General features: G+C 45.9%; 1 protein-coding gene across 3 annotated transcripts; it reads left to right on the top strand.

Annotated features, from left to right (window-relative positions):
- Positions 1-12,895: 12,895 nt before the first annotated feature.
- On the top strand, positions 12,896-24,860 carry CUNH8orf48 (chromosome unknown C8orf48 homolog). 3 transcript variants are annotated; one of them, XM_039731298.1, is made up of 6 exons: positions 12,896-13,037; positions 13,901-14,141; positions 14,647-14,790; positions 21,189-21,400; positions 22,817-22,969; positions 23,995-24,860. In XM_039731298.1, exons 2-6 carry the CDS (start codon positions 13,910-13,912, stop codon positions 24,097-24,099), a joined length of 846 nt encoding a protein of 281 aa, XP_039587232.1. In that variant the 5' UTR covers positions 12,896-13,037; positions 13,901-13,909; the 3' UTR covers positions 24,100-24,860. The 3 variants fall into 3 exon arrangements, with proteins under 3 accessions (XP_039587232.1, XP_039587231.1, XP_039587233.1); XM_039731297.1 differs by having other exon boundaries at positions 12,926-12,959; XM_039731299.1 differs by lacking the exon at positions 12,896-13,037 and adding an exon at positions 23,686-23,744 and having other exon boundaries at positions 13,330-14,141.
- Positions 24,861-25,837: the final 977 nt, after the last annotated feature.

The following is a 25,837-nucleotide window of genomic DNA, read 5'->3' on the forward strand; positions in this document are numbered from 1 at the left end:
GTGCAAATGTGGCAGAGCTCCAGAGCCCATCCAAACACTGATGGAATTGCAGAGCTGGAGCCTGAAGGACACCCAGTCCTCACCACTCCTTCCTTCTTATAAACAATGTCCCATTTTCCCATTTCCCACGGGTCAGCAGGGAGTGCTCCTCACTCTTCTCTGTTCTGTGGAGGAAATGGTTGGGTTGTGCTGGAGTGAGGGGGTGCTCAGTGCTGTTCTCCAGAGGCTCATTCCACACGTGGGGCAGTCACTGTGGCTTTGCAAACATTTCTCACTCTGCTCTGACAGGCAGAGCTTCCTTCAGAAACACATCACAGTGAGCAGAGAGGAAAATGGGGAAAATCTGCCACAGCTTCCACCAAAGAAGGTTTTTCTGAATCTCCTCCCCACTCTGGTGAGCAGGGATAACCATCCAGAAAGTTTAACCAAGTCATATTTTAAAGTCAGATAATTTAAAACCCCTTGCTAAGGCTCCTGAAAGCATTCCAGAGCTGAATGCTCTGTATTTCCTGGCTGTCTCCACAAGGAACTTCCCACTGTGCCAGGGTGCTCCAAGCCCTGTCCAGCCTGGCCCAGCCAGAGAGGTGCTAAACACCCGAGCTCCTGCAGAGAAGGGTCCTGGAAGGAAAGGGAAGGGCTGGAAATTTGTTTACTGAATCCCAGTCCGAGGTGAGTTTTAGCTCTCTCAAGAGGCTCCAGCCACATAATTGCAAATAGTTCTTTTAGCTGAACTTCATAACTGTGAGTTGCAGTGATTAAACTGAAATCCCCATCCCAGACCTGCAGGAAGATGAGTCCTAATAACAACTGCTAAATCTCAATATCACATTCAGCCACCTCAGTAATCTGTTTAAAAAAGCAAACATCTGCAATCCCATTATCAAGCAGCCCAGGGGCTGAAACCTCCCAAGTGGATATGTCGGGAAAGAGAGAAATTTTGCTTAAAAAGGAAGCTTATCTCATCAGGATGAAAAATCCCAACCAAGAAAAGCAAAATTTGCTGTAAAACTTAACCACAACCTTTTTTGTCTCTCAGTGTCTGAGAAATTAAAATTCTCCAGTGGATTCTCCCCCTCTGAAATGCAGGTCCAGCCCATCTTTTAGAACAATGGCTTCAGGTTAATCACAGTCAGCGTGGAATTGTTTCTTTGTGACAAGCAGAGCTAACACAACAAATAGCCTCACATTCTTCAGGGGTGCTTGTAAATAAAAAAAAACTAATTCCTGCCACCAGCACAGCTGCCAGTATCTCACTGTGATAACAATGCTCTGGAGCACTTCATCCCTGCACAGCCCTCATCCATCCCAGGGAGCCAGGGCAGCTTTTCTCCTTTCCCCAGCCAAGAGAGAGGAACCAAATGTTGAGGCTGATCTTGCTGAATATTTTTGGGTGGCTGAGCAGAACCCTGGCTGCATTATGATACATCCAGAAAAAACTCCAGAAACTCAGTTTCACACAGCTCACAGCACTGCTGGTGCTTCAGCTTCTCCTGGAAGACAAAGTTTCTCAGGAAGGATGACAAAAAATATCATTACATTCATTAACTCCACCCTGTTTCTGTAAATTTAAAGGATTGCAGAGATGTGGACAGGGTTAACCAGCACTGCAAAGCACATTTTAAAGCACTCGATTTTACATCTTCAGTTCTCTGCTGTTTTTCTGTGAAATCCAGAATGAGGGGGCTCTACCTCCAGGAAGCAATTGAAGCCTTAAATGCACATTTGACTGAGTAAATTACCCAGCAACTCCTCTGAGCATCCAGCTGGAGGCAGGCAGAGATGAACCCAGGGAGAAGCACAGCAATGGGTTTTATGCTACAGAATTTACCTCTCGTGGTGGGAAGCAGGATGCTGAAGGCTTTGGAAGCACTCTGATATCCTGGATTTCCTTCACAGCAGAAATGCACTGGCTTTAAAAGGGGTGCTTCTAATTAAACTGTTGTTAATGTGTTGCAGTTAATAAATAAACATGGATTCAAGCCTCAGCATTAAAATTTGAATATGACAAAATGTGGGGTTGTTTAGATCTGGGGGTTTATTTTAGCAGGCTGTAAAAGACAGATCAGAACCCATTCTGCCTTTCAAACATGGAATTTCTACTCATGGAAAAATGATAAATGATGGAGAGCTGTCCTGACAGCAGAGGACAGCGTGAGGAACAGTGGAAATAATATTTTGTTACTGACTTTCCTTGGAATGGGCAAATTCCCTTCATGTCCCCAGCCCCATCCATGGCTCTGCAAAGCAGGGCACTCAGGATGTGCTGCTGTTGCAGACCTTGCACTGCACATAATCTCCTTATGCTCCTAAATCAGCTGCCAGGTTTAGCCTGTCAGGACAGCCTGACATCTCTGCTCCTCCCTCAGCTCTGCCTCAGTGTAAATCAGCGGGGGTTTAGCCTGGGCTGGCCCAGGCAGCCAGGACAGCCTGACATCTCTGCTCCTCCCTCAGCTCTGCCTCAGTGTCCCCCTGAGCCCCAGCAATCCAGAATAATGAACATTTACTGACACTGCACAGCCTTGGGACCAGCGTGCAGCCCGGGCCACCAGCTCTGTCCTTGGCTGGGGTCAGGACAGCAAAGCAGATTCCACATGGGAGCACCTGAAGATTTCCCTGCCAGGCCTCCCACCAGGCCATGCCTGTTACACAAGACTTAGGTTAAAAATCAGAAATTGTTGCAAAAATGTTGGTGAAAGGGTCGGCCAGGGAGTGTTTCAATAAATTCTGTTAAAAACATCACATGCTCCAGCTCAGCTCCAGCTCTGCCATAGGAACAGAAAAGCCAAGTAGGTAATTTTTAAATTACTTTTTTTGCCATTAGGACAGGGTCTTTTACCCAGAAGCTGAACACAGATGGCCCTCAAGACACCTGTAATTCTTTCTCTTCAGTAGTAAATATGCAAAATGAATAATGAAGAGGTACCTGAAGCCATTGGAAGCCCTGTCCACAAGCAACACTTGCTGTGACTCTTTAATTTTATTTGCCTTTCTAAATAAAAGGTATGGGGGTTTTTGTCCTACTAACCCTGAATATATCATTGCAACAAGGGGCCTGGGTGTGACAGCAGAACTGATGAGGTGACCTAGGCCAGGGAGGGATTAGGGGGAAAGTGTTTTAGATGTGGCTGAAAAGATCCCAAATGCCAGCAGCAGCAGCTGTGCCCGTGGAAAACTCAACAAACCTGGGAATTCCCAGGGGAAACCAGGAAAACACAGCCAGTCCCACATGGACATCACCTCCAAAGCAGCAGCTGGAACTGCACAAGGAGAAAACTTCCAGGCCGTTTTGGGAGAGGATCCCAGGACTCAAATGAAGGATTTAAATCCTTGTGTTATTTCCATGTGTACACAGAGTAGGAAGTGTTCACAAGGATGTGGTGAAAATACCTGGTTTGAGCCAAGAGGGGAAGGTGGAATTGGTGCTGGAGTTCACTGAGGAGAGGCAGGAATTCTGCTTGTGTCTCCAAGGCAGCCCAGGGTGGCAGCGGCTGTGCCAGCCCCCACTGCCCCAGCCTTGGAGCAGCAGTGGGACAGGACTGGGATTTCCCTGGCTGGGATCAGCCTGGGGGGCTTTTCCAGCCAGGATGATGCTGTGCCTGGGACACCAGTGTGACCCCACAAACAACCCTGGTGAATAGCAGCATCACCCAGAGCCCCTGGGACTGGCACCTCAGCCACAGCCACAGCCAGCACTCATGGAGCTGCCTCAGCTGGCCAGCCAGACAAGGAGATTTTGTCAATATTTCCTTTATTTGGGGAGGGAAGACAATAAAGCTGAAACAACAGCCTTGCTTTTAAGTTTTAATAAAACTCCTGCAGCTGCTGGGATTCTCCCAGCTGAGATCAAGGTCGCCTTGTCTGGATTCCTGAATTTTCAGACAAGAGCTGGGTGTTTGATGCTCCCTGCTGCTGCCAGGGCCCACACTGACAGGCCCTGCTGTCAGGACAAGCAATTTTATTATTTATTATTGGGGAAGAATGCATTTAAGCACTAAAACTGCTCCTGTTCCATGTTAATGGTGCCACAGCTTCACTGGCCCATCCTGCTCTGTCAGCTTGGGGGCTGAATTATGGTTTTGGTATTTCACTCTCTGCTCTGACTGGGATTTGTTCCTTGTTGTGTTTCTGGTCTCCTTCAGGATAATCCCTTGTTGGAGACACTCGGGCTGCTTGTCACAGAGCTCTGCAAGCAGAAGAGCTCTTCACAGATTCTGTGTGTCTGGGGCTGCACAGGATGGGAACATGCTCAGGATCTGTGCATCTTCCAGAACATCTGAGCACAAATTCCTGACAGAACAGAAATACATCTTCACACTTCATGTTTTAATGAAAACAATCAGCACATTCCAGTGTGTGTTTTCTCCATTTATGTATTTTCATTCAAAATGCATCTTCATACATTCTTTACAAGTGTTTTACTTCCAATATTTAATGAACATCACAGAAAATGCAACACTGAATCAATTTGGCTTTTCTTTAAAAAATTATTCCCAAGGCACTACACATATGGCTACACCTTAACACATAAATAAGTATGCAGTGGATCAGAGTCTGGATTATTATTATTCATAACTAAGAGAGGACTGTGAATGTATTTTGCTTTTCAAAATTCAGGAACAATCCAGCAGAGGCTTTTGAGTTATCACAGGAGCCAGCAGGTGTTCTGTGAATGAGGAATTGGAGAGCTCAAGGCCTCAGAGCTGTAAGCACTCCTTGGTTTAAAGAATTTAGAAAGGTAAATAGGTGCAAGAAATAATAATAGGAAATTCCATTTAATGCAGGACAAAGGCAGGGAAATGTAGAATTACCCTTCATGAAGGGAGTAAAGCAGGCAAAACATTGAGACAGCTTTCCCCATCCATGGATTGTGCAAATCACACAGGGGGAAAAGTGAAGATCCCTCATCCAATTCTAATCCAGCTGTGGAGAGTGAAATTTTTACAAGTTAAAATGGAAAATAAAATAATTAAAGCTACAAGTTTTGATAGTTCTGCACCTCAGGTGTCATTTTTGACAAAATTACAGTTTGGTTAACTGAACCAAAACATTCAGGTTTGGTTCAGGTAACCAAAACTGAATGTTACTTTAAAGACATTTCACCCATTAGGTCGTTAAGATCAGTCCATTTGTTTCCCTTGTTTTTCATTATCTTCTGTGGAGTCATTCTGGCTTTCTACTGGTGTAAACACATCCCATCCCATGCTGTTTAATTTCCTTAAAAATTTTATTTGCCCATTTCTGGTTTCAAGAGGACTTTAACTTGCAGGTGTTTAAATCAGCGAGGAAACAAAAAGATCATCTTAGAAGGAAATGGAATCAACTCAAGCTATAGTTTAATTTTATGACTGTTCATTTTCTTATACTGGCAATTCCCAGTCAAGAACTCAGGTGAGAGAACATGACATTTTTAACCACTGAAATCCCATAATTTTGAAGTAACTGTGGGCTTCTGGTTGTTATTGCTTAAGATTCAACAGAGGCTGCAGCAGAAATGAGCCTTTGAGGAAACCAAGTCTATTATCCCTGCTAGCTGGGGCAATGGCAGCCATCATGAAAGTAAAATTACTGCCATTAAATCAAGAAACTAATTAGAATCAGATCATCAAGCTCCCTTTCTGCTGCAGCCTTGGTCTCCTAGCATGGGATAGGGTGATTTACTCGAGAGCACACACCAGGGCTGAGCTGAGTCTGTCGGTTTAGTGCTTTTCTGATACTTCCAGAAATTCAATAAACAGCTCAGGAAGGCTCAGTGGCACTTGTGGATGTGGGCTGGCAGCTTTCAGGGAGGAGGGCTGGGAAGGCAGAGCTCAGGAAGTCTGGCTGATGCCTCTGGATGGAGTCAGAGGGAAGCAGCCTCTGCTCTCCCTGCACAGCCCCAGCAGAGCAGGAGCCTTCAGCTTCTGAACGTCTCCAACACAGAAATCCTGGGCTGGATTCCCTCCCTCTCCCAGCAGAGATCAGTGAGATATCAGATGGAAGGATCATGAGCACAGCTCTGCTCAAGCATCTCAGACAGACAGGAGGGATCTCTGTGGTTCCCACCAGGAGACCTGGACTGGCTCTGACAGCCTTTGTGTGAAAAACAGGGACACTCTCCTGTGAAAATGTAAAAAGTTTAATAAAGGACCATGGGAAACAAGGACCACAGAGCAAAGTTTATTATGGCACCCAGCCAAGAGCACACCTGCAAGTTTGGAAACACCCTTTCCATCCCGTGTCTATTACATCAGCCTGTTACATATTCATAGCCCCTTATGCATGGTAAACTTCTTCCCAAACTAGTTTACATGTTCCAAGAATTGTTTAGCATGGCTCCTCCTCAGTTCCACCTTTTCAGAGCCCGTGTATTCCTTGGTTGTGGTTGTAGTCCATTCTTATCATCTCCTGCTTTTGGGCCTTGATCCACACTGCCTTCAGACGATGAGTGCTGACAGTTGGCATATCTGTAGCAGGTGTCCTCATCCTGTGTTCACTGGATGTTGTCCCATCCAAGCAGGCATTTCAACACAAGCACACTTATATCAGCTATTTCACTAAGCTTAATTAACAACAGAAATAAAAACAATAGCTTTATAACAAAGTTACTTTAACACCACACATATAAAATCCACTTTAATATTTGCAAAAAGCCAATTTTATAATATGTATCTATAACATTTGGGAGGCTCTGCACTCTGAAATCCCCTTCATCCCCACACCTGGGAATCTCCTGGGCATGGCAGTGTCTCACCTGCCTGCCAAACTCACTGCCACCAACCTTCCCCTGCTGTGGTGGCTCAGCCTCTCAAATGAAGCACAATTATTTCACAAATATCCACCTGTGAGCTCAGGAAACTTGGGGGGAAAGCACAGGACTTGGGAGGGTCTCATATTGAGGATGAGAAAGGTGATTCACTCCAAATGATACCACAAGAAAATAGACAATTATCAAAGGTTAATAATGAACAACATGCATCTGGCACAGCAGGAAGTGCCCCGATGAGAATCCAGGCTGCCACTCCGACCTTACAGGAGCCATTTACTCTTTGTGCCTTTGATTTCCCAGCACTCACCCTTATTCTCCCTGTCTTTGGAGAGTAATCCGTGTTTTAAATGTTCATCAAAATGATATGAGTCAGTACAAATTGTCTTCCCATTTGCACCCTTAATTGGGTTTTAAGGCCATTTTAGGCATCTGCATGCTCCCCAGTCTAATAGGAACTCTGAAAAGCCTGAAATAATTTGGGACCAAAATGGACACCTGAAGGCCATTCTATTAATGGGCGTTGAGAGTTACCAATTTTACAGTTGTTTTGTTTATAACCAGAGGGAAGGACAGGTTTACTCAGTAACTGCAGCATTACTCAGCACAGAGACCTGAGGAATGTTCCAGAAAGCAGCAAGGAATTTGCTTGCTCCACAAATAAAATCACTATTTAATATTATAGGGGCTACATTTATTGAGGGGATCTGCCTCAGATTAGGACACTGAAGTCCTCAAATATCTACACAACAAAAGTGGCACAAACTGGTTGCCAAACTTCAAATTCATGTTTATTTTCTGAGTTATCAAACAGTCCCAGAAAATGAAAGGAGAAGTTCTTTCCCCCAAAATATAATCACTCAAAACAAGTCACCTCCTTCCAGAAGGGAAATGCTCAGAGCAGCATTGATGTTCCTGCCTCCAGGACCATGAGATGGCTCAGAAATGAGCTTAAGCTCAGGAGAGATTACAGAAGTCCTCTGAAGTACAAAATCAGTCCAGGTTCTCCAGTAGAAATAATATTCCACCAGCAAAGGACTGGAAAAGAAAACAGAAAATCCCTTGCTGATATCACCCACAGCAGATGTAGGGCACTTCAGTACTTCAAAAATTGGCTAAGGAACAAATGAATTCTGTGTTTTTAGGCTAAACACAGAGTCAGTATGAAAAGCTGCCATTTCTAAATTCAAGCATTTGCTGAACTGGCAAAATATCTCATTGGTTTGAAGCCAATCCTGAAAGATTCCCAAAAGAGTCAACCTATTACCAAAGCAAACCTATTGATAAGTCCAGTATTGATCTGCCAGGAGCATGGGATGCTTTGCTGATCCCTTTGGAAGCTCTTCCCACTGCAATGCACTGGGAGTTCAGCAGGATGGGCCACAGGGAAATCATTAGGCAAAAATAAGGAAAGGAGAGAAGAAAATGAAGGGATCTCACGCCTGCACTAGACAGGTTTCTGACTGTCCTCTTTCCCAGCAATTAATGTCATGTTCAGGCTGTAATATTCCTTGGAAAAACAAGGAAAAAACCACTGCTCTCCAACATCCAGCTATTTAAAGCACCTACAATAACTCTGTACAATAATTCTGTAAAAAGAACTGATGCAAACCTGCAGACAAACTGGGCTAGAAACCAACCTCTGGGTGTCCCTGGCAGCAGCAGGCTCTGGGGGTTTCCAGCTGCTGCTGTGAAGCAGCACTGATTTATTCAGACACCAAAAAAATTAAGGTTGTTGAGGAAGATGGGATTTAGAAATTCAGTGTCCAGTGAGGACCTGGATGTTTCCATACACATGGATATCCATCCCTGTGAATGGAGATTTGATAATGCTGCCTCGTGGAACTTTATTGCATTTTCAGATGTTTTCCCACTGGGTTATGGAAATTCTTGCTCCTGTAAGAAGAGAGGACTCACGAGGAAATCTGCAGTGTGCAGGCACAAAGGAGGAAAATAAAATTTGCTCTTCCCCACCTCCTTAGGAGAGGGTGAGGAAGGATATTTCTCCAGCTGAAAGCACAAGGAAAACCAGGAAGGCAGAGCATGGCCAGGCTGACTGGAGTGTTGTTTCCTACACCAATCCCAAAGCATAATTAACAGCAGCTGCCTACAAATATGGATTTTCTTTTTTTCCCTGTCTGAAACTCAGAGGACACGTTCTCCATCTCATTTGTATGCAGAGCTCTGATCTGCCAGGGACACCTGCCAGTCTCCAGCAACTTTCAGCAAAGATCAATCCATTTTCTAATTAGGGAGGGAGTTAATGGCAGCTGAAATGACCATTTTAAATACAGCAGGCCCTGAACAATGACTTCTCAGGGTGCTGCCTGCCCCAGAGCCTTTCCTTTGTAATCTTCTCAGCCTCTGCACTCTCCTGGATGATTTATGGTGTCTGGGGGCTCCTTGGCAGTGCTTTCTGTGCTGATAAAGAGGAGAACCTTGACTGTATCTTAAATTGTCAACAAATGCTTTCAAATTTCCTAAGAGATCTTGCATTTGTCCTTCTTATTTCCAGAGTTTAAAAAATGTTCCAGCCTGAAACTGCCCTTTCCTGCAGAGTAATGCCCATGAGCATCTCATTATTGAGCCCCATGAACTTTCCCCACAGTCAAAATGTGCCTAATTCCTGGCCTCACCCCATAATTCCCAGCTGGATACCCAACCTCGTGGTGACAGCCCAATTAATTCTGCTGGCATCATTAATGAGAGGCTGATTATTTGAGAAACACACCTGCAAGAGTGAGTTTCACGGGCTAAAAGGGATATTACAACTTTAATAGAAGGAGACATCAAAAAGCATTTGCCCACAGCAAGGAATTCAACAATTGTGTTTAAATTTAATATAACAAGTAATAAAGAGTTGAGCTGGAGTCAAAGTCTGTCACTGGCTCTCCCACAATATTATTTATGGCTCTATATAGGCCCAGCTCCATGGCTTCAGCAGGCAGAAACCTTAATACCTTGTGACACAACTGGGCTGAGCCATCTAATATCACCCACAAATCCCTGAAAAACAAATACTCCTTCAAATAATTATGCTGTTCCAACATAATAACTTCCCAGGCAGTGATGAAATGTCCTGTTTTAGGGAAGACCACCGAAAAGCTTTGTCTGTATCCTGGGCTTCAAATCAAAAACCTTTAATATTAGGATCACACTCTGCACTGAATAAATGTCAGAGAAATAAACTTGATGGAACAATATATTTTTCATGCTCTAAAACGAATTTTAAAAAGGACCTAGAACAGGAAACTACAAAGTCTTTAACCTCCAGGGGGAAAAAAAATCAAATACCACCCAGGTCACTAATAATCTAATGTCAACTGTTTTCATAAAAAAGGGGCAATGATAAATAATCAAAGCATTTAGTGGGAGCTGTGGGGATCTGGGTTATTCTCAGTTATTCTGTGTTATTCTCTGTGCATGCTGATTAGATTTTTAAAGAAAAGGAAATGTTTCTCCCAGCCCTGTTTCCCCAAGGTTTTTAACCCAGAGCGTGAAATCTCACTTTATTTTCTAGATCCTTCCAGATCCTGACCTCCCTCAGCCTGGCTGCCACGTTTTCTTCCTGAGAAGGAAAACACCTCAGAGCAGCCAATGCAAGTGAACCTCTGGGCTGACCCTTAGGACACAAGGCAGGTCTGGCTGATCCAAACTGGCCAGAATTCCAGAATTCCAGATGCCTGCCTCCACGAGCTCCTGGCACTGAGCTGGCAGAGCCCTTCCACTCCCACACCCCTCTGATCACTGCTCTCGTCTGGATGGGCAGAAGGGGTACAAGAAATGTTTACCCCACTTAAATGATTTTAATTTCTTGCAGCAAAGTAGAAGAAAAGGGCCAGCCCCAGGCAGCCCACTCAGCAAGCAGGTGAATGTTAAAACTTGAACAATGTGTAGGCAGAGGTGTTTATTGCACTCTGCTTTAGAGCCCACTGCATCAATGCATTTATTACTCTCCTGCATCCATCTCACGCTGCCCAATCCTTCTTTATATTAAATGTAGAGATCAGCACAGAGTTCTCTGTTCCAAGAGACACAAGATCACTCTTGCTGCACTTCATCACATGTGAGAGAAGACAAAATCTCTTGTCCTTTGGCCAGGCAGTCCAAAATCAGCATGAGGATAAAACCCCAGTGACAGACAACACACTCTGCATCCCAGGACTGGAGAATCAGCTCTTCTTGCCAAAAAAGACTTCACTGAAAAAAAAACCCAAAAAAACCCCCAAAAACAAAGCAACCAACCAAAAAGCCAAACAAACAACAACAAGAACCAAAAAACACTCCAAAACCCTTCATAATTTCCAGAGTTTAAAAAAGTCCCCAAAAAAACAACAAACAAAAAAAAACCCAAAAACCAAAAAGACACCCCAAAACAAAACAGAAAGTGGTATTAGCTAACCTGAAATAGCAATTTTAAAGCAAGATCCTAGAATACAGAAGAGTTGTTTTTATCATGATATAACCTATGGAAATTGTACCTGAAAACATGGGGAGATTTTATGCCCTGGAATACTTTTTGCACCTTATTTCCATGAAGTGTCACATCCAAGGCCATCTGCGTTCATCCTCTTGGGTGTAATACACTATCCTAAAGATAAAAAAGAAGTCATTTAAAACCCCCGAGTGTTTCTCTTGGCTTTTGTGTCCTTGTGGCGAAGCAGAGCTGGAGCTGGGTGGTGTTTCTGACAGCAGCCGCTGTCACAGCTGCGGGCAGCCTCCCTCGGTGTTTGTGCAATGTGTGGATCCCCGAGGGGATTGAACACCCCAACTCCCAGAGCCCTGCAATGTGTGGATCCCCGTGTGGATTGAACACTCCCAGCTCCCCCAGCCCTGCAATGTGGGGATTGAACAGCTCAGCTCCCCCAGCCCTGCAATGTGGGGATTGAACAGCTCAGCTCCCCCAGCCCTGCAATGTGGGGATTGAACAGCCCAGCTTCCACAGCCCTGCAATGTGGGGATCCTGGTGAGGATTGAACACCCCAACTCCCAGAGCCCTGCAATGTGGGGATCCTGGTGGGGATTGAACACTCCCAGCTCCCACAGCCCTGCAATGTGTGGATCCCTGTGGGGAATGAACAGCCCAGCTCCCACAGCCCTGCAATGTGTGGATTGAACACTCCTCCGCGTGGATTGAACACTCCAGCTCCCACAGCCCAGCAATGTGTGGATCCCCGAGGGGATTGAACACCCCAACTCCCAGAACCCTGCAATGTGTGGATCCTGGTGGGAATTCAGCGCCCCAGCCCGGCAATGTGTGGATCCTGGTGGGGATTGAACAGCCCAGCTCCCCCAGCCTGCAACGTGCAGATCCCTGTGGGGAATGAACACTCCCAGCTGCCCCCGCCCTGCAATGTGTGGATCCTGGTGGGAATTCAGATCCCCAGCCCTGCAATGTGTGGATCCTGGCGGGGATTGAACACTTCCAGCTCCCCCAGCCCTGCCATGTGTGGATCCCTGTGGGGATCGAACAATCCCAGCTCCCCCAGCCCTGCAATGTGTGGACTGAACACTCCAGCTCCCCCAGCCCGGCAATGTGTGGATCCTGGTGGGAATTCAGATCCCCAGCCCTGCAATGTGTGGATCCCCCTGGGGATTGAACACTCCCAGCTCCCCCAGGCCTGCCATGTGTGGATCCTGGTGGGAATTCAGATCCCCAGCCCTGCAATGTGTGGACTGAACACTCCAGCTCCCCCAGCCCTGCCATGTGTGGATCCCTGTGGGGATCGAACAATCCCAGCTCCCCCAGCCCTGCAATGTGTGGACTGAACACTCCAGCTCCCCCAGCCCGGCAATGTGTGGATCCTGGTGGGAATTCAGATCCCCAGCCCCGCAATGTGTGCATCCCCGTGTGGATTGAACACTCCAGCTCCCCCAGCCCGGCAATGTGTGGATCCTGGTGGGAATTCAGATCCCCAGCCCCGCAATGTGTGGATCCCCGTGTGGATTGAACACTCCCAGCTCCCCAGCCCGGCTCTCTCCCTCAGAGCAACCCGCGGCACACGCTCCAGCTCCCCAGAGCCCTCTCCAGCCGCAGGGGGACTCGCTGTGGGGCTCAGCCGGGATAGGATAGCAGCACAAGCCCAGCCCCACGCACCCGGGGCTATTTCGGGGCCGGATTTTCCGCCTCAGCCGCGGCCGGCCCGGCTGCGCTCCCCGCCCCGCTCCGCCCTCAGCGCCCGGGGCCGCCCCTTCCCGCCTGGGGGAGCCGGGCCGGGGTGAGGAGCGAGATCCGGAGGCCCGGGGAGGAAAAGGCAGCTTTTAGAGCCCGTCCCTGAGGGCCCAGAGCAGCGAGGGAAGGGCAGAGCAGCTCCCGGAGGCCGTGAGGGGCGGGCACGGCCCTGGCTGGGGGAGTTGCCGGGCACGGAGCTGCTGCAGGGCTGGGAGAGCTGGGGGGGCTCACCTGGGGAAGGGAAGGCTCCAGGGAGAGCTCAGAGCCCTGCCAGGGCCTGAAGGGGCTCCAGGAGAGCTGGAGAGGGACTGGGGACAAGGCATGGAGGGACAGGACACAGGGAATGGCTCCCACTGCCAGGGGGCAGGGCTGGATGGGATATTGGGAATTAGGAATTGTTCCCTGGGAGGGTGGGCAGGCCCTGGCACAGGGTGCCCAGAGCAGCTGTGGCTGCCCCTGGATCCCTGGCAGTGCCCAAGGCCAGGCTGGACACTGGGGCTGGAGCAGCCTGGGATGGTGAAGGTTTTTCCCCACTATCTCATCTAACCAAACTCTCTTTCCATTTCAACTCATTCTCCCTTTTTTCAACACTACCTGCTATTAAATAGTTTTACCTACCTGTAAATAGTCTTACCTTTTCTTTCCTGTAAGTTCCTTTTAGATGCTAGAAAGGGGGGAATTTGCATTTAATTTTTTTAATGAAGAATTTTATCCAAGCATTACTCTAATCCACTACACATTTGCAAAGAATGCTGCTCAGATTTCACAGCTAATGTTCAGTGCTAGTTGGTACTGTACATTTACCCCGAGGATCTGAGTGTGTGCTGCTCTAATCTCTGCTTTGGCTTGGTCACGACTGAGTGGTGATTTTACCCACTGTTTTGTTGGTTAAATCTGGTGTGATGTGGCTGTAACATCCCAAAGTACCTGCCATGCTGCTGTGAGTAATCCTGTGAAACGGACCTTGTTTTTGTTTTGATTTGCAGTGCTGTCCCATGGCAGCTGCCCCAGCAGAGAGCTCCAGGAGCCACGGGAAGGGGCTGGGGCTGAGCCAGAGTCACAGCAGCTCTGCCTTGGACTATTCAGGAGACACCTTTGAGTCCTTCAGTGAGGAGGGGGAGGAGAGTGAAGCACCTGGATCCTGGTGTTCCACAGAGGATTTGGAGGGGGCAGCTGTGTCAGAGGCTTTGGAAAGCTCATCATCACTGGCAGGCCAAAGTGCTGCAGGTATGCAGAGCTGTCCCTGCTTGAGGCCTGCCTTCCACAGCTTCAGCCAGTGCAGTGGGAACTGGAATCAGAAAAAATAAACATGTGAAAACTGCGTGCAGTGTCCTTGCTGTGCAAAGTGCCCACCAGATCCATGCTTCAGACAGCTCCATGGGAAGGACTTGGCCATGGAAATCCTTCCTTAATGATCTTGTGATGCTGAAATTCTGTTGGCATCTTAAAAAATAATTCTCCAAGCTTTTTTTTACCATGTATGAAAAGTAGCTGGGCCATAAAACAAATAGATCCATGATTTGAAATACTGAAGAGGGCTGGGTAGGACCTTAAAGCTGCAGCAGAGGAGGGACAAAGCAAAAGCTGAAATCTGTGGCCTCATCAGTATTGCTGTGGCTCAGAGTTTCTCCTCCCTACCAGGGAGAACTGGCACATTCAAGTGGAGGATTATTTGCCTCCCACTTTGCTTTCCTCACAATGTGTGCTCAAAGTTGCCTTTTTTTCCTTGCAGAGGAGGAGTTTGAAGCAGTGGATCCTGAAGCTGTGGAAAGAGCTGCCATAGGAAAATGGATTGATGCCATGGGAAAATGGATTGATGTGAAAAATAAAGACACTGGGATTAGGCCAGACAAATCTGTCATCAGAACTCCTGCTGGTGAGTTGGGTAACTTCAGCAGAGGCTGTAATTGTTTCTTTTGGAAGGAGATGTAAACTTGACTTAAATTTTATACTCAGGCTATTAAATTAAGCCAGCTAATTAGCCTGGTTTAATTAGCCAAGTAATTAAGTACAAAGTTTCTCTTTTATGCTTTCTTGGAGAGCAGTTTGTCTCCCATATCACACATGGCTTTGATGCTCCCCTCATGTAGTGACATTATCCTGGTGATGCATTACCACAAAACCTGGAAAAGTACATTAAAAATGTCCCCATGTTTGACATTTAATTGTTTAATTCAGGTTTTTTCTCTCCAGTTGTAGAGGTACTAGGAAATTTGGGCATTTTTCTCTCCAAAGTAAACGTGACTTCAGAATTTATTGTGTGAAATGGGTTTTCCCCCTTGTTAATCAACAGTATTGATAATTGAATTATTTGTTTGCCCTGTTTTAGTTCCTTTCCCAAGCTGAGGGAGGCAGTAGGGCACTAATTTTGGCAGGAACAATGGAGCAGCTTTACCCAAATAATGATGGAGTGTAGGGAGGAGGAGGAGGAGAAGGTAAAGGAGGAAGGAAGGATCCATTTCCATGTACCAGTTATGCAAGGAACTGTGAGAGCAGATGGTGGGATGCAAGCCCTGCTAAAGTCTGTCAAAAAGTGGGTCAGAGATGCTATTTTTAATTAAGAAAAAAGAGCAAGAAAGCTGTAACTGAGCAAAAATAATGGGAGCAGACGGGGAATCTTCCTCAATCTACATGTAGATGGGAAGTGAGCACACTTGGAGTTTTGTAGGTCACTGTGGGACATTGATCCTCCTGCCTGGGCCCTTCATGGCATGGGATTTGTGTACCAGCATCCTTAAAGCACCCATCTCTCCTAGAGAAGCAGCACCTCAGGTCACTTCCAGGCTGGTCTGAGTTGCAGAGCTCCTTCCCCACAGTGTCAGTGCTGGGGCTCCTGCCTCATCTCCTGCATCCCTCTGTCCTGCAGTCGAGGGAAGGCATGAGTGTGGAGCAGCTCATCCTGGCTGCTCCTCCAAGAGAATCTTCCTAAAATACATCAGAGTCCTGTGACTGCTTCCTGGAGACAGAGAGGGGAGCTGGTGTGTTCAGAGGCACTGAAGGAAGGATGAAGCACAGCTGAAGGCTGAGGATGTTTCCATCCCCACAGGGTTTTCCCTTGAAATTGTGCTCAGAGGATCCCTGTAGTTCTGCACCAGGGAATGCTCTGCCTTTGGCTGGTGGGTGCTGAGGCAGGGAGAGTCAGAGTGGTCACTGGGGCAGGAGCAGCAAGTCCTGTTCCACCATCTTGAGCTGATGGATGCAGAGCTGGCTTGTCCTTGCTGGTTTTGTCACTTGTCCCTGTGGCAGCCTCAGGTGCATTGGTGCTTCCTGTGATCCATGTGAAGAGCACAGAACATGGTTCATGCTTTTCTTTGATGCACACGCGGTACCCAGCCATGCTATCCCCAAATCAATCATAATTAGCCATGCACTGCATTTATTTATTGCAGAATATTACCATAAATTGAGCACAGCAACTTTTGTCTTCTGATATCTATAAATGCTTCTCTTGGACTTAACCCTTCAGCACTTGGTAGTCCCCAACTCTTGTATTGTTTTAACAGCTTGGAGATGTTTTTTAGTGCAGCAGATGAGCTCACCTAGAAGTGGATTGCTGCACTGAGTCCTCTCAGAACACTCAGCTCAGTGAATCATGTGCACTGAGCACACAGGGTACTCTGAATTGGGCTTTGTTTTATTGCCTCAAGACTTTCCTTCTCATCTTACTACTAATGGGGTTAAATGTGATGGGGGAGCAAAAGGTTCTGGTTTGCCTGTAGGAACACTCTGGAATGTCATTTTTATTTTTCATGGTTTTCTTTGTGGGCTGAAAGAAAAAAAACAACATGCTGGCCTCAGGAGAAATGAGAAATTTTCATCAGAATTGTCTTTGTCCCTGCACCCCAGTGTGGTAGCACGAGCTGTTATTAGGCAAATGCATCACAACACGAGTGTAAATTCTCAGTTCCACAGAGATTGCTCCATGTTAGTCATCTTCAAAATGTACTCAGGAAAAGGCAATTCTTCAGCTTGGCTGTATCTGAGAATTCAGGTGGGGCTCTTTAAACCCCTGGCTGGTGCTGTGCTCACGAGCTGCCTCTCACTTTTGTAGTGTGTCTCCATGAATGCTTTGCCTGTTTATTTTTCTGCACTGCTACCACTGCACTGTTCCTGTACTTGTTCCCTGGCAGGGTGGGGATGCCCTGGCAGAGGTTGCCCAGAGCAGCTGTGGCTGCTCCATCCCTGGGAGTGTCCAAGGCCAGGCTGGACAGGGCTTGGAGCAGCCTGGGATGTGTCCCAGTGTGGATGGGCTTTAAGGTCCTTCCAACCCAGGTTGTGTGACTCTGGGATGATTCACTGTGCTGGAGGAGTTTCACTCACTTTAAATTCCTGTTTGTGATCAACAGCCTGACATTTCAGCCTGTTTCTCTCAGTCCTGTCTTACCTGCAGGGGTCTTTCTCATGTTCTTTGCTGGTCAGGCTGTCAGCATGTGCATCTGAACTGTAAAATCAATCTAGGTCATTGTGAAGATGCTCTCTGGAGCTGCAGAGGTAAAACCTTACTGAAAAGCAGTTATTGATTATTGCCTTTCACAGTCATCTCCTTTTACTTTCTTTAAAATAGAGTATTAGTAGGGAATAATAACAACAAAATGCCTGCCATTTTCCTATTAAATAAAAGACATCAAAGGAAAAGGAAACTCATAAATGTTTTCTTCTTTTACTCCCTCCTCATGGATTTCAAATGTCACACTTAAGGCTGGAGTTAAAACCTACATAGGTCACTGAAAAACCTACAAAACCTACACAGGTCACAGAGTTCCACCCCCCTCAGCAGGGTTTGGGATGCAGACTTGAGGATTAGCTTGTCTCTCCTGGGCTGCTGGAATCACAGCAGCTTCCTGGTGCACTTTGTGGGGCTTTGCTGCCTAAACATTCCACGTTTTGTGACCTTCCTGCTGGGTGACATGGGGCTGGGGTTGATGCTGTGCTGGTGTCACTTGGGCTGCTCTTGTCACCTTACTTCTCTGCAGTGAAGAGAGGGAACACTGGATTTGGAGCAAGCAAACATCAGGAAAATGTCCTTGTGGAGCACCCATTGGCACTGGCAGGGATTCTCTGCACTGCCCTTAGATCTGCCACCACTGGAGAAGGAGCATTGCAGCAGGTCTGGATCACACCTGGAAAAAAGGGAATCTGTGAGAGATGTGGAATAAACCCCACCCCAAAGCAGGAGCTGAGATCCCCTGGGCAGATGAACCTCCCACACCTGGGGGAGGTCTGAATGTTTATCTTTTAACTGAAGTATTTAGACTTTTCTCATCATTTTTTGGGGTTTATTTTAGAAAAATTCTAGTCCTTGATCCCTAATTTGTATTCTTTCTGAACTTCCTGTTAAGCATGAGTTAATATGAAGAAATAATTCCAGCACTGAGTCGTGCAGTGAGGTTTAAAAATTGCTGTTCCCTTTGCCAGTGTTTCTTCTGAAGTCTGGAGGTGCAGATGAGCAGATGGGTGGGTGTGTGGCAGCACAGAATTTATGCATTATTAGAAACCAATTCTTAATAAAATTGCACTTGTGGATGTCAGAAGAACCTTAAGTGAGTTATTCAGGCTGGTATTAAACTGTCACTAAATGCTCAGTGGACCTGATGTGTTTTACTTCTCCCTTTGAGTACTCAAATGCTTTTGTTCTGGGTTTTTCCCCCCTCACAATGGTAACTTTTTAATCTTTTTATTCATTCTATGTTCAGCATAAATGAACCTGCCAGGAATATTTTATTAGCGTGATTAAACCTGGTAGTGGCACATGATTTCCACTTTTTTACACAACTCTTGTAAGGAAAATCACCTGATGACTGAAATGGAGGTTTCCACTCAGATATTTATGATGCTCCCTCAGAATGTTTTAAAATTAAATTTCATTTTAAGGTGTTGCTAATTCTTATTTATATGTCTAGAAATTGTCTTTCCTTTTAATAATTTTGATGCTTTGTCTTCTTAGGAGGAATAAATTGCTCTGTGATGCTCAACTCTGAACCGTGGTAGTTGCACTTAAGCATATTTTCTATGTTGTCCATGAAGCCACAAAATTCCTGCTTTGTTTAGTTTCAATTATGGATTCCTTTATCCTTTATAAACACTGGATTTCTGAGGAGATGCCCAGTTTCTTTGCAGAATTCCACAACTGTGTCCTGGGCACTCAGGACCAAATAAATCCCAGGGAGTTTGGGAGAAGTTTCATATTCCCATTGCTCAGTATTTTGAGGATTTCTGTTGTGGGACTGGAATGCCACGTACCTGCCTGGAAATTGAATTTAATCCTGAAAAGACAGAATATGGAGAGGTTGTTTAAATGAAAGAATCCAACCTCCCAGCAGGAATTTGGGTGTGAATCCTTGGAGTTGAACTGGCCACACCTTGGAGTCACCACCTGCCTGACTTTGGGGAAATCTGGCCATGGAAACCTTGAGAGCTGTGGTGTCCCCAGCCCCATCCCGTGCTGCTGTCCATGAAATACTGCACTGATTGTGCTCTAAGCCTCTGGAAAACCTCCCCAAAAGCCCTGAATGAAGTTGTAAATCCATCCTAACCCGCCCAGCTGAAGTCTAATCTCTGTTTTATTTATTTTTACGTGCCACTGGGAAGGATAAGAGAGGATGAAAGAGGGAATGATATTTTTGAAATAAGATCTTATAAAGAATTTAGGAAATGATTGTTGAAGCTTTAGATGAAAAGTGTTTTCTAATTGCATTTCCTCAAAAAAAAAAAAAAGCAATTCTCTACTTTGTGGAATTTATTGGAGGTGTTTCCAGAGTGGCTTCAGTGGACACTGCCTCTAATTTTTCTTACAAATTGCTCCTTACAGTTATTGATTAAGAGCTCTCTTGATATATTAATGAATTTGGGATTAGCAAGTTGCAGTTTCAGGTAGTGAGGTGCTAAATCTGTATTATTGACAGCCAGTTTATTTAATGTCATAGTATTTAACTGCTTGCTTTGCTAATCTATTTATCCTGTGCCATTAACCTTTTGTCTTTTTATTTCCTCCCAGCTCTGGAGCCTGTTTTAGATCCATTTATTGTGCAAGTTCCTACAGCTCCCATCCCCATTGGTGTTTAAATTCTGCTTTTGGAGCCTGTTTTAGATCCATTTATTGTGCAGGTTCCTACAGCTCCCATCCCCATTTGTGTTTAAATTCTGATTTTGGAGCCATTTATCGTGCAGGTTTCTACAGCTGCCATTCCCATTTGTGTTTAAATTCTGATTCTGGAGCCATGTATGGTGCAAGTTCTTACAGCTCCCATCCCCATTTGTGTAAATGCTGATTTTAGAGCCATTTATTGTGCAGGTTCCTACAGCTCCCATCCCCATTTGTGATTAAATTCTGATTTTGGAGCCTGTTTTAGAGCCATTTATTGTGCAGGTTCGTGCAGCTCCCATCCCCATTTGTGTTTAAATTCTGATTCTGGAGCCATGTATTGTGCAAGTTCTTACAGCTCCCATCCCCATTTGTGTAAATGCATTTATTGTACAAGTTCCTACAGCTCCCATCCCCATTGGTGTTTAAATTCTGATTTTGGAGCCTGTTTTAGAGCCATTTATTGTGCAAGTTCGTACAGCTCCCATCCCCATTTGTGTAAATGCTGATTTTAGAGCCATTTATTGTGCAGGTTCCTACAGCTCCCATCCACATTTGTGTAAATTCTGATTTTGGAGTCTGTTTCAGGGCCTTTTATTATGCAAGTTCCTACAGCTCCCATCCCCATTTGTGTTTAAATTCTGCTTTTGGAGCCTGTTTTAGAGCCATGTATTGTGCAAGTTCCTACAGCTCCCATCCCCATTTGTGTAAATGCTGATTTTAGAGCCATGTATTGTGCAAGTTCCTACAGCTCCCATCCCCATTTGTGTTTAAATTCTGATTTTGGAGTTTGTTTTAGGGCCTTTTATTATGCAAGTTCCTACAGCTCCCATCCTCATTTGTGTTTAAATTCTGCTTTTGGAGCCTGTTTTAGAGCCATGTATTGTGCAAGTTCCTACAGCTCCCATCCCCATTTGTGTAAATGCTGATTTTAGAGCCATTTATTGTGTGGGTTCCTGCAGCTGCCATCCCCATTGGTGTTTAAATTCTGATTTTGGAGCCATTCACTGTGCAGGCTCCTGCAGCTGCCATCCCCATTGGTGCCCAGTTGTGCTCGGTGTTGCTGCAGGCAGGGCCTGACCCTGGCTTTGGTTCTCCTTGGCCAGCACGAGGTCACACAGATCCAGAGCAGCAGTTCCTCTGTCCCTGGCACAGCCAGTGATGCCCTTGCCCTGTTGGTTTCTGCCTGGCAGGAGCTGCTGAGCTCTCCCAGGGAGAGCTGGGTGCTCTCAGGTCCTTCTGCAGCAGCAGGATCAGCAGGATGCAGCAGGAGCAGGCTGGGAAGGGCAGGAGGCTGCAGTGGGGAGACCCAGCAAGGCAAACTGAGACAGGAGATTCCTGTGCTGTTCCTGCCCAGCTGATGAACAGGATCCTGCTGGAGAACACCAGGGAGGCTGTGAAACAGGTACTGGGGGAGACAAAGGGACATTTCCCCTAAATTCTGGGAGAACCACTGCAGAAAAGAGCCATAATAACAGGATCAAGTCAGGCAGACCTTACTGATGCCAGGCTCGGGCCTCTGGAAGAGGTTTTGGGTTGACAATCCAAGATTTATACTTCTCCTTTCTTAGACATCACTGTAGAACTGGTGGTAGCAAATAATCCCCATAAAATATTGTCTGCTGTTAAATCCTGATTTGTGTGATTGAGCAAGACTGGGGTCATCATTTATTTTACAAGAAGCCCTGGATCAGCTGAAGGAAAAAGCCTTTTTCTCTGATTGTGTTTGCCCAATTATTTATGAAATTATTCTGCATATTATTGTTGTGAAGTTTTTGACTCCAGGATTAGAAGAATTGCAAAGACAAAACCCCCCAGCTTTCTTAGGTATTAGATAATACTGATAAAAGCAGTTCCAATAAAATCTTGCTGACCTCAGTCCCTGCTTAAGAAGCCTCTGTCTCATCCTTATCCTATTCAAATCTCTTTTTTTTTTGTCACCAGCCCAGTGGTTTATTTCCCACGACAGGATGGGTTTTATGCCCCAGCTCCTCCCCTCAGCCCTGCACCTAAAAATAACACTTTAAAGTCGGTTCTGGTGTGATAATTATTTCAGGCTTCCTGTCTTTTAAAACAATTTTGACATTTCAGCCATCTGCTTTTGAAATTTCTGTTAATGTTAACCCACCTTGCAAATTTAGTGGAATTTTTTATTTCCTCTTTATTTGTCTTCCATTGTGGGGATACATTCCCTGAGAAAAGTGACTTCATCTGCTCTTCTGCTTGGTTCTGTCTGTAGCTCCACACAACAACATTTTCATCCAGAGAAATCAGGGAAAAGGGGTCAGAGAGGTCTGGGATGGGACTTCCTTGGGTTGATTCCCCTGCTTTTGTAGCAATTGAATGTGTTTATGGAGCCAGATGGAATCTGAGTCAATTAGATCAGATAAAACCATTGATATTTCATAAAAGCACAAACCCTGGGATTTGTGTAATGCTGTTAAATAAGCTTAAGATTTCCTGGTGGATAAACTGACCCAGGAATCACTGAGGAGCACTGCTTATCTTACAGACAGAACTGCAGAGTCTGGGCTGGATTCTTCCTCAGAGCTCCATCTTTGAACTAATGGCTCCAGAGTTTATTTGCCTCTTAATTTATTTATAAAATGTATAAATATAATTTATAATCATAACCCCTCTGGTTGCTGCTTAAGGCCTTGCACACAGCCAGCACAGGAACAGTTATAGATGATGGAATTGTGACTCTGAATTATTTTACCACTGCCTAAAAAGCCAATTTTTGTCTTTAGTGCATTTTTATTGATTGTTCTCAAAGTTGCCAGCCAGACATTGCTCATGGCATGAAAGTTTCCTCTTCTAGGTGACAGAGGCTGAAATCCACGAGGTTTCAACCTGTCCTGACTGCCAGCAGAAGGAAGCAGAGCTGGCCAAGGTTGCTTTTCTCAGGCAAAAAAAGACTCTGCTGGAAGGTGCTTTAATCCAAGAGAAATTGGAAGAACAGTTTTACGCCAGGGTAAGCAAATATTGTTGAAAAAAATTCATGCTACATTTTATAGGTGCTGTAATGAAAGAATCTGTAATTCAGATTCTCCCTGATTTATGGCAGTGAGATCAGCACAAACCAAAATAGAATTTGGGTCCATTTCATTAATAAAATGCTTGGGACCAATGTTCTCCTCAAGTCATTGGAGCTGCCTGATTTGTGGAAGCTGAAGGTCACTGCCAGGATGTCCTGGAATGGTTTTGGGTCCCATTTGATTATGTCTTCCCAGTTTGTTTTCTGTCCAAGCTGAAATGGCAAATTAAATTATGTGATAGGAGGTAACTGCCCGTGCTGGGCTTCCTTGCTCATCCTTTGCCATGGGAATCTTGGAGTGGGACACTGCAATGTGTGATGGAGGCTGAGATTCTTCTGGAATACAGGGATTTTTTTCTGGGATACTCTGAGATTTCTTCTTGGAATTCCTGTCTCTGTGCCAGTGTCCCAGAGATGGAAGCTTTGTTGGTAGGAAGTGCCTCTGGAGCAGTGAAATGTGCAGAGTTCCCTGGGCCTCCTGTGGCTGTTTCCAGGAGGATCTTCCTGAAGGAAGAGCTCTTCTCTCCCTCCTTGGGAGGGGCAGACTGAAGGCAGGAGCCTTCCTGCAGCTCCCAGCTCTCTTCCCATGTTGATGAGCAGGCTGGGAGTTTGTGCTGTACCACACATTCCTTTCTTCCCTAATGTAATTCCAGGCTCCAGAATTTTGACTGTTCCTCACTTCCTACCTAAGATTTGAGACCTTCAGCCTCAGGTGAGGCTTTGCTTTTCCCCACTTTTCCCTCCTGCTTCCCTGCAAGGCCAGCTGCTTTTCCCTGTCCCTCCTTAGGGACAAGTCCTGCTCCTTGGGTCAGAGTTTTTAACCAGAATCCTTTCAAACCCACCAAAATGTGTGGATGAGTGCTGCCCACCTGGCTGGGCTTGAGGGACTGGGTGTGTGCTACAGGCCATGAGAAATGGCAGGAATACAATCCTGAATAATCCCATGTTTGCTCTCTTTTCAGGACATGCTCACACTTCTAGGAGAAGCACTCAGAAGCTTTCCCAAACCTTCAGACGATCCCAGGGATTTGTGGCAAAGGCTGAAGGGTCAGGAGTGGAAAGACTGAATGACCCACAACTCCAGTGGGTGAAGAACTGGGAGAGCCTCCTGTGGGCAGTCACCTGCAGAATTCCAATGATTCTGGATCTGAGCTGCTCTGGCAGTGATGGATTGGGTGCTGCTTTAATATTGCTGCAGGTGGAACCAGGTCTGCCTGGCTGGGCTGTGAGTCACCCCTTCCTCCTTGCTCGATGCAAATGTTGCAGTGTATTGTAATCCATCTCCATAGGTTTCTCAAATTCCAGAAGCCAACAGTTTCCATTATTAATCTGGCAAGGCTGAAGTATTGTTTTTTGTGGGATTGCTGTGGGATTGCAGAGCAGCTCCCTGCTGCTCCCATCCATAAGGAAAATAAATGATTCCGTTTGCCAGGGCAGGGAGGTGTAATTACTGCATTTCAGCTCAGGCTTTGCCCACTGCCTCATGGTAAATTGAAAGTGAGAGCCCCAGGTGGAAGACAAAAAGCAAAGTTAACTATAAAAAGCAGTAAAATGAAATGCAGTATTTATAGAAGGGAAATAATGAGGTTGTAACAGAAATTAATCAGCAGGACTGGGGATGCCAATGGGATGAAAAATGATAATAAATTAATCATGGAATCTATATAAGATAGAGAAAAAAAAAGGCAACAGATGAAAACTGGGAGAAGAATTGCAAGAAAATACTTTGGAATTTGTTGTAATTTTTTAAGATGACAAAGTCACTGTTATTCAAATAGTGGGACGGGGGTCCAGTACACATCCAAATAAAATGGAATTGTGCTGGGAATCTTTGGGTTAGACAATGAAATCATCCTCACTGTGGCCTCCAAAGCCTGGTGCTGCTCTGTGAGCACCTCTGCAGCCCTTTGTGACCAAAGCTGACTGCAGGGGCTCAGCCCCTTGCTCCAGCCATGGTCTGACTCTCCTCAGCCTCCCATTTCCTGATTTCTCTGCATTCCCATCTCATTTCCATTTTCTGTGGAAATCCTGGAGGAATATCCTTGTCTATGAACCCACACTGTATTTTTGTGCCAAAGCAGAGGGAATTAAATCCCCCTGTTGCATTTTCTTCCCCCATTTTGGGACAAGAACCCTCACTGCTGAAATGGGGTTTGTATTTCATGGGGTTCTTTCCCTCCTCGTGCTCTGGATTGTTTATCAGAGTCCTTGAGGGCTGTTTAGCCTCTTGTTCTCACTTCCCACAAACCAGTGGAAAACCTGGAGGGAAATGCTGGGATATAAACAGAAGTGTTAGCAAAGTTCTGCCTTCTGCTGCTTAAAAATCTGCTCAGAGTGATTTCCCTGGGAGTGGATCCTGAGCAGGTCAGGCACCAGGTGGGAGCCCAGCCCAGCCCCGAGTTGCTCAGTGCTGCTTGTCCTTGCAGACAGCTTTAACAGTCCATCAAAAATACTCCCCCAAAGCATCCCCTTTTGAATTGTCCCTGCAGGGCACCTGGGTAATGCATAAACTCTGCTTGTTCCTTCCTGTTGCTCTGGGATCCTTGGAAAAGTTCAAATCCCTTAAATCTCCTGCCTGCCAGTCTCTTCCTGGATGCCCCCCCTCTGTTCCTGCCATGTTTTGGTCTGCACTCCCTGGTTCTCTGAGCCTCTGGAAGGCTCTGCCAACACAGGAGAGGCACCCAGAATTTCAGTGGGGCCTTGGAAGGGCTGTCAGGTATGCAGGAGGTGATCAGGAGCTGACTCCTTGGAAAATGTCATTTTGTAGCACAGATTTCAGCCCTTGCACACCCACAAAAAGTGACT

The sequence above is a fragment of the Passer montanus genome, unplaced genomic scaffold, assembly GCF_014805655.1.
Source record: "Passer montanus isolate IOZ18808 unplaced genomic scaffold, ASM1480565v1 scaffold76, whole genome shotgun sequence".
Lineage (NCBI taxonomy): Eukaryota > Metazoa > Chordata > Aves > Passeriformes > Passeridae > Passer > Passer montanus.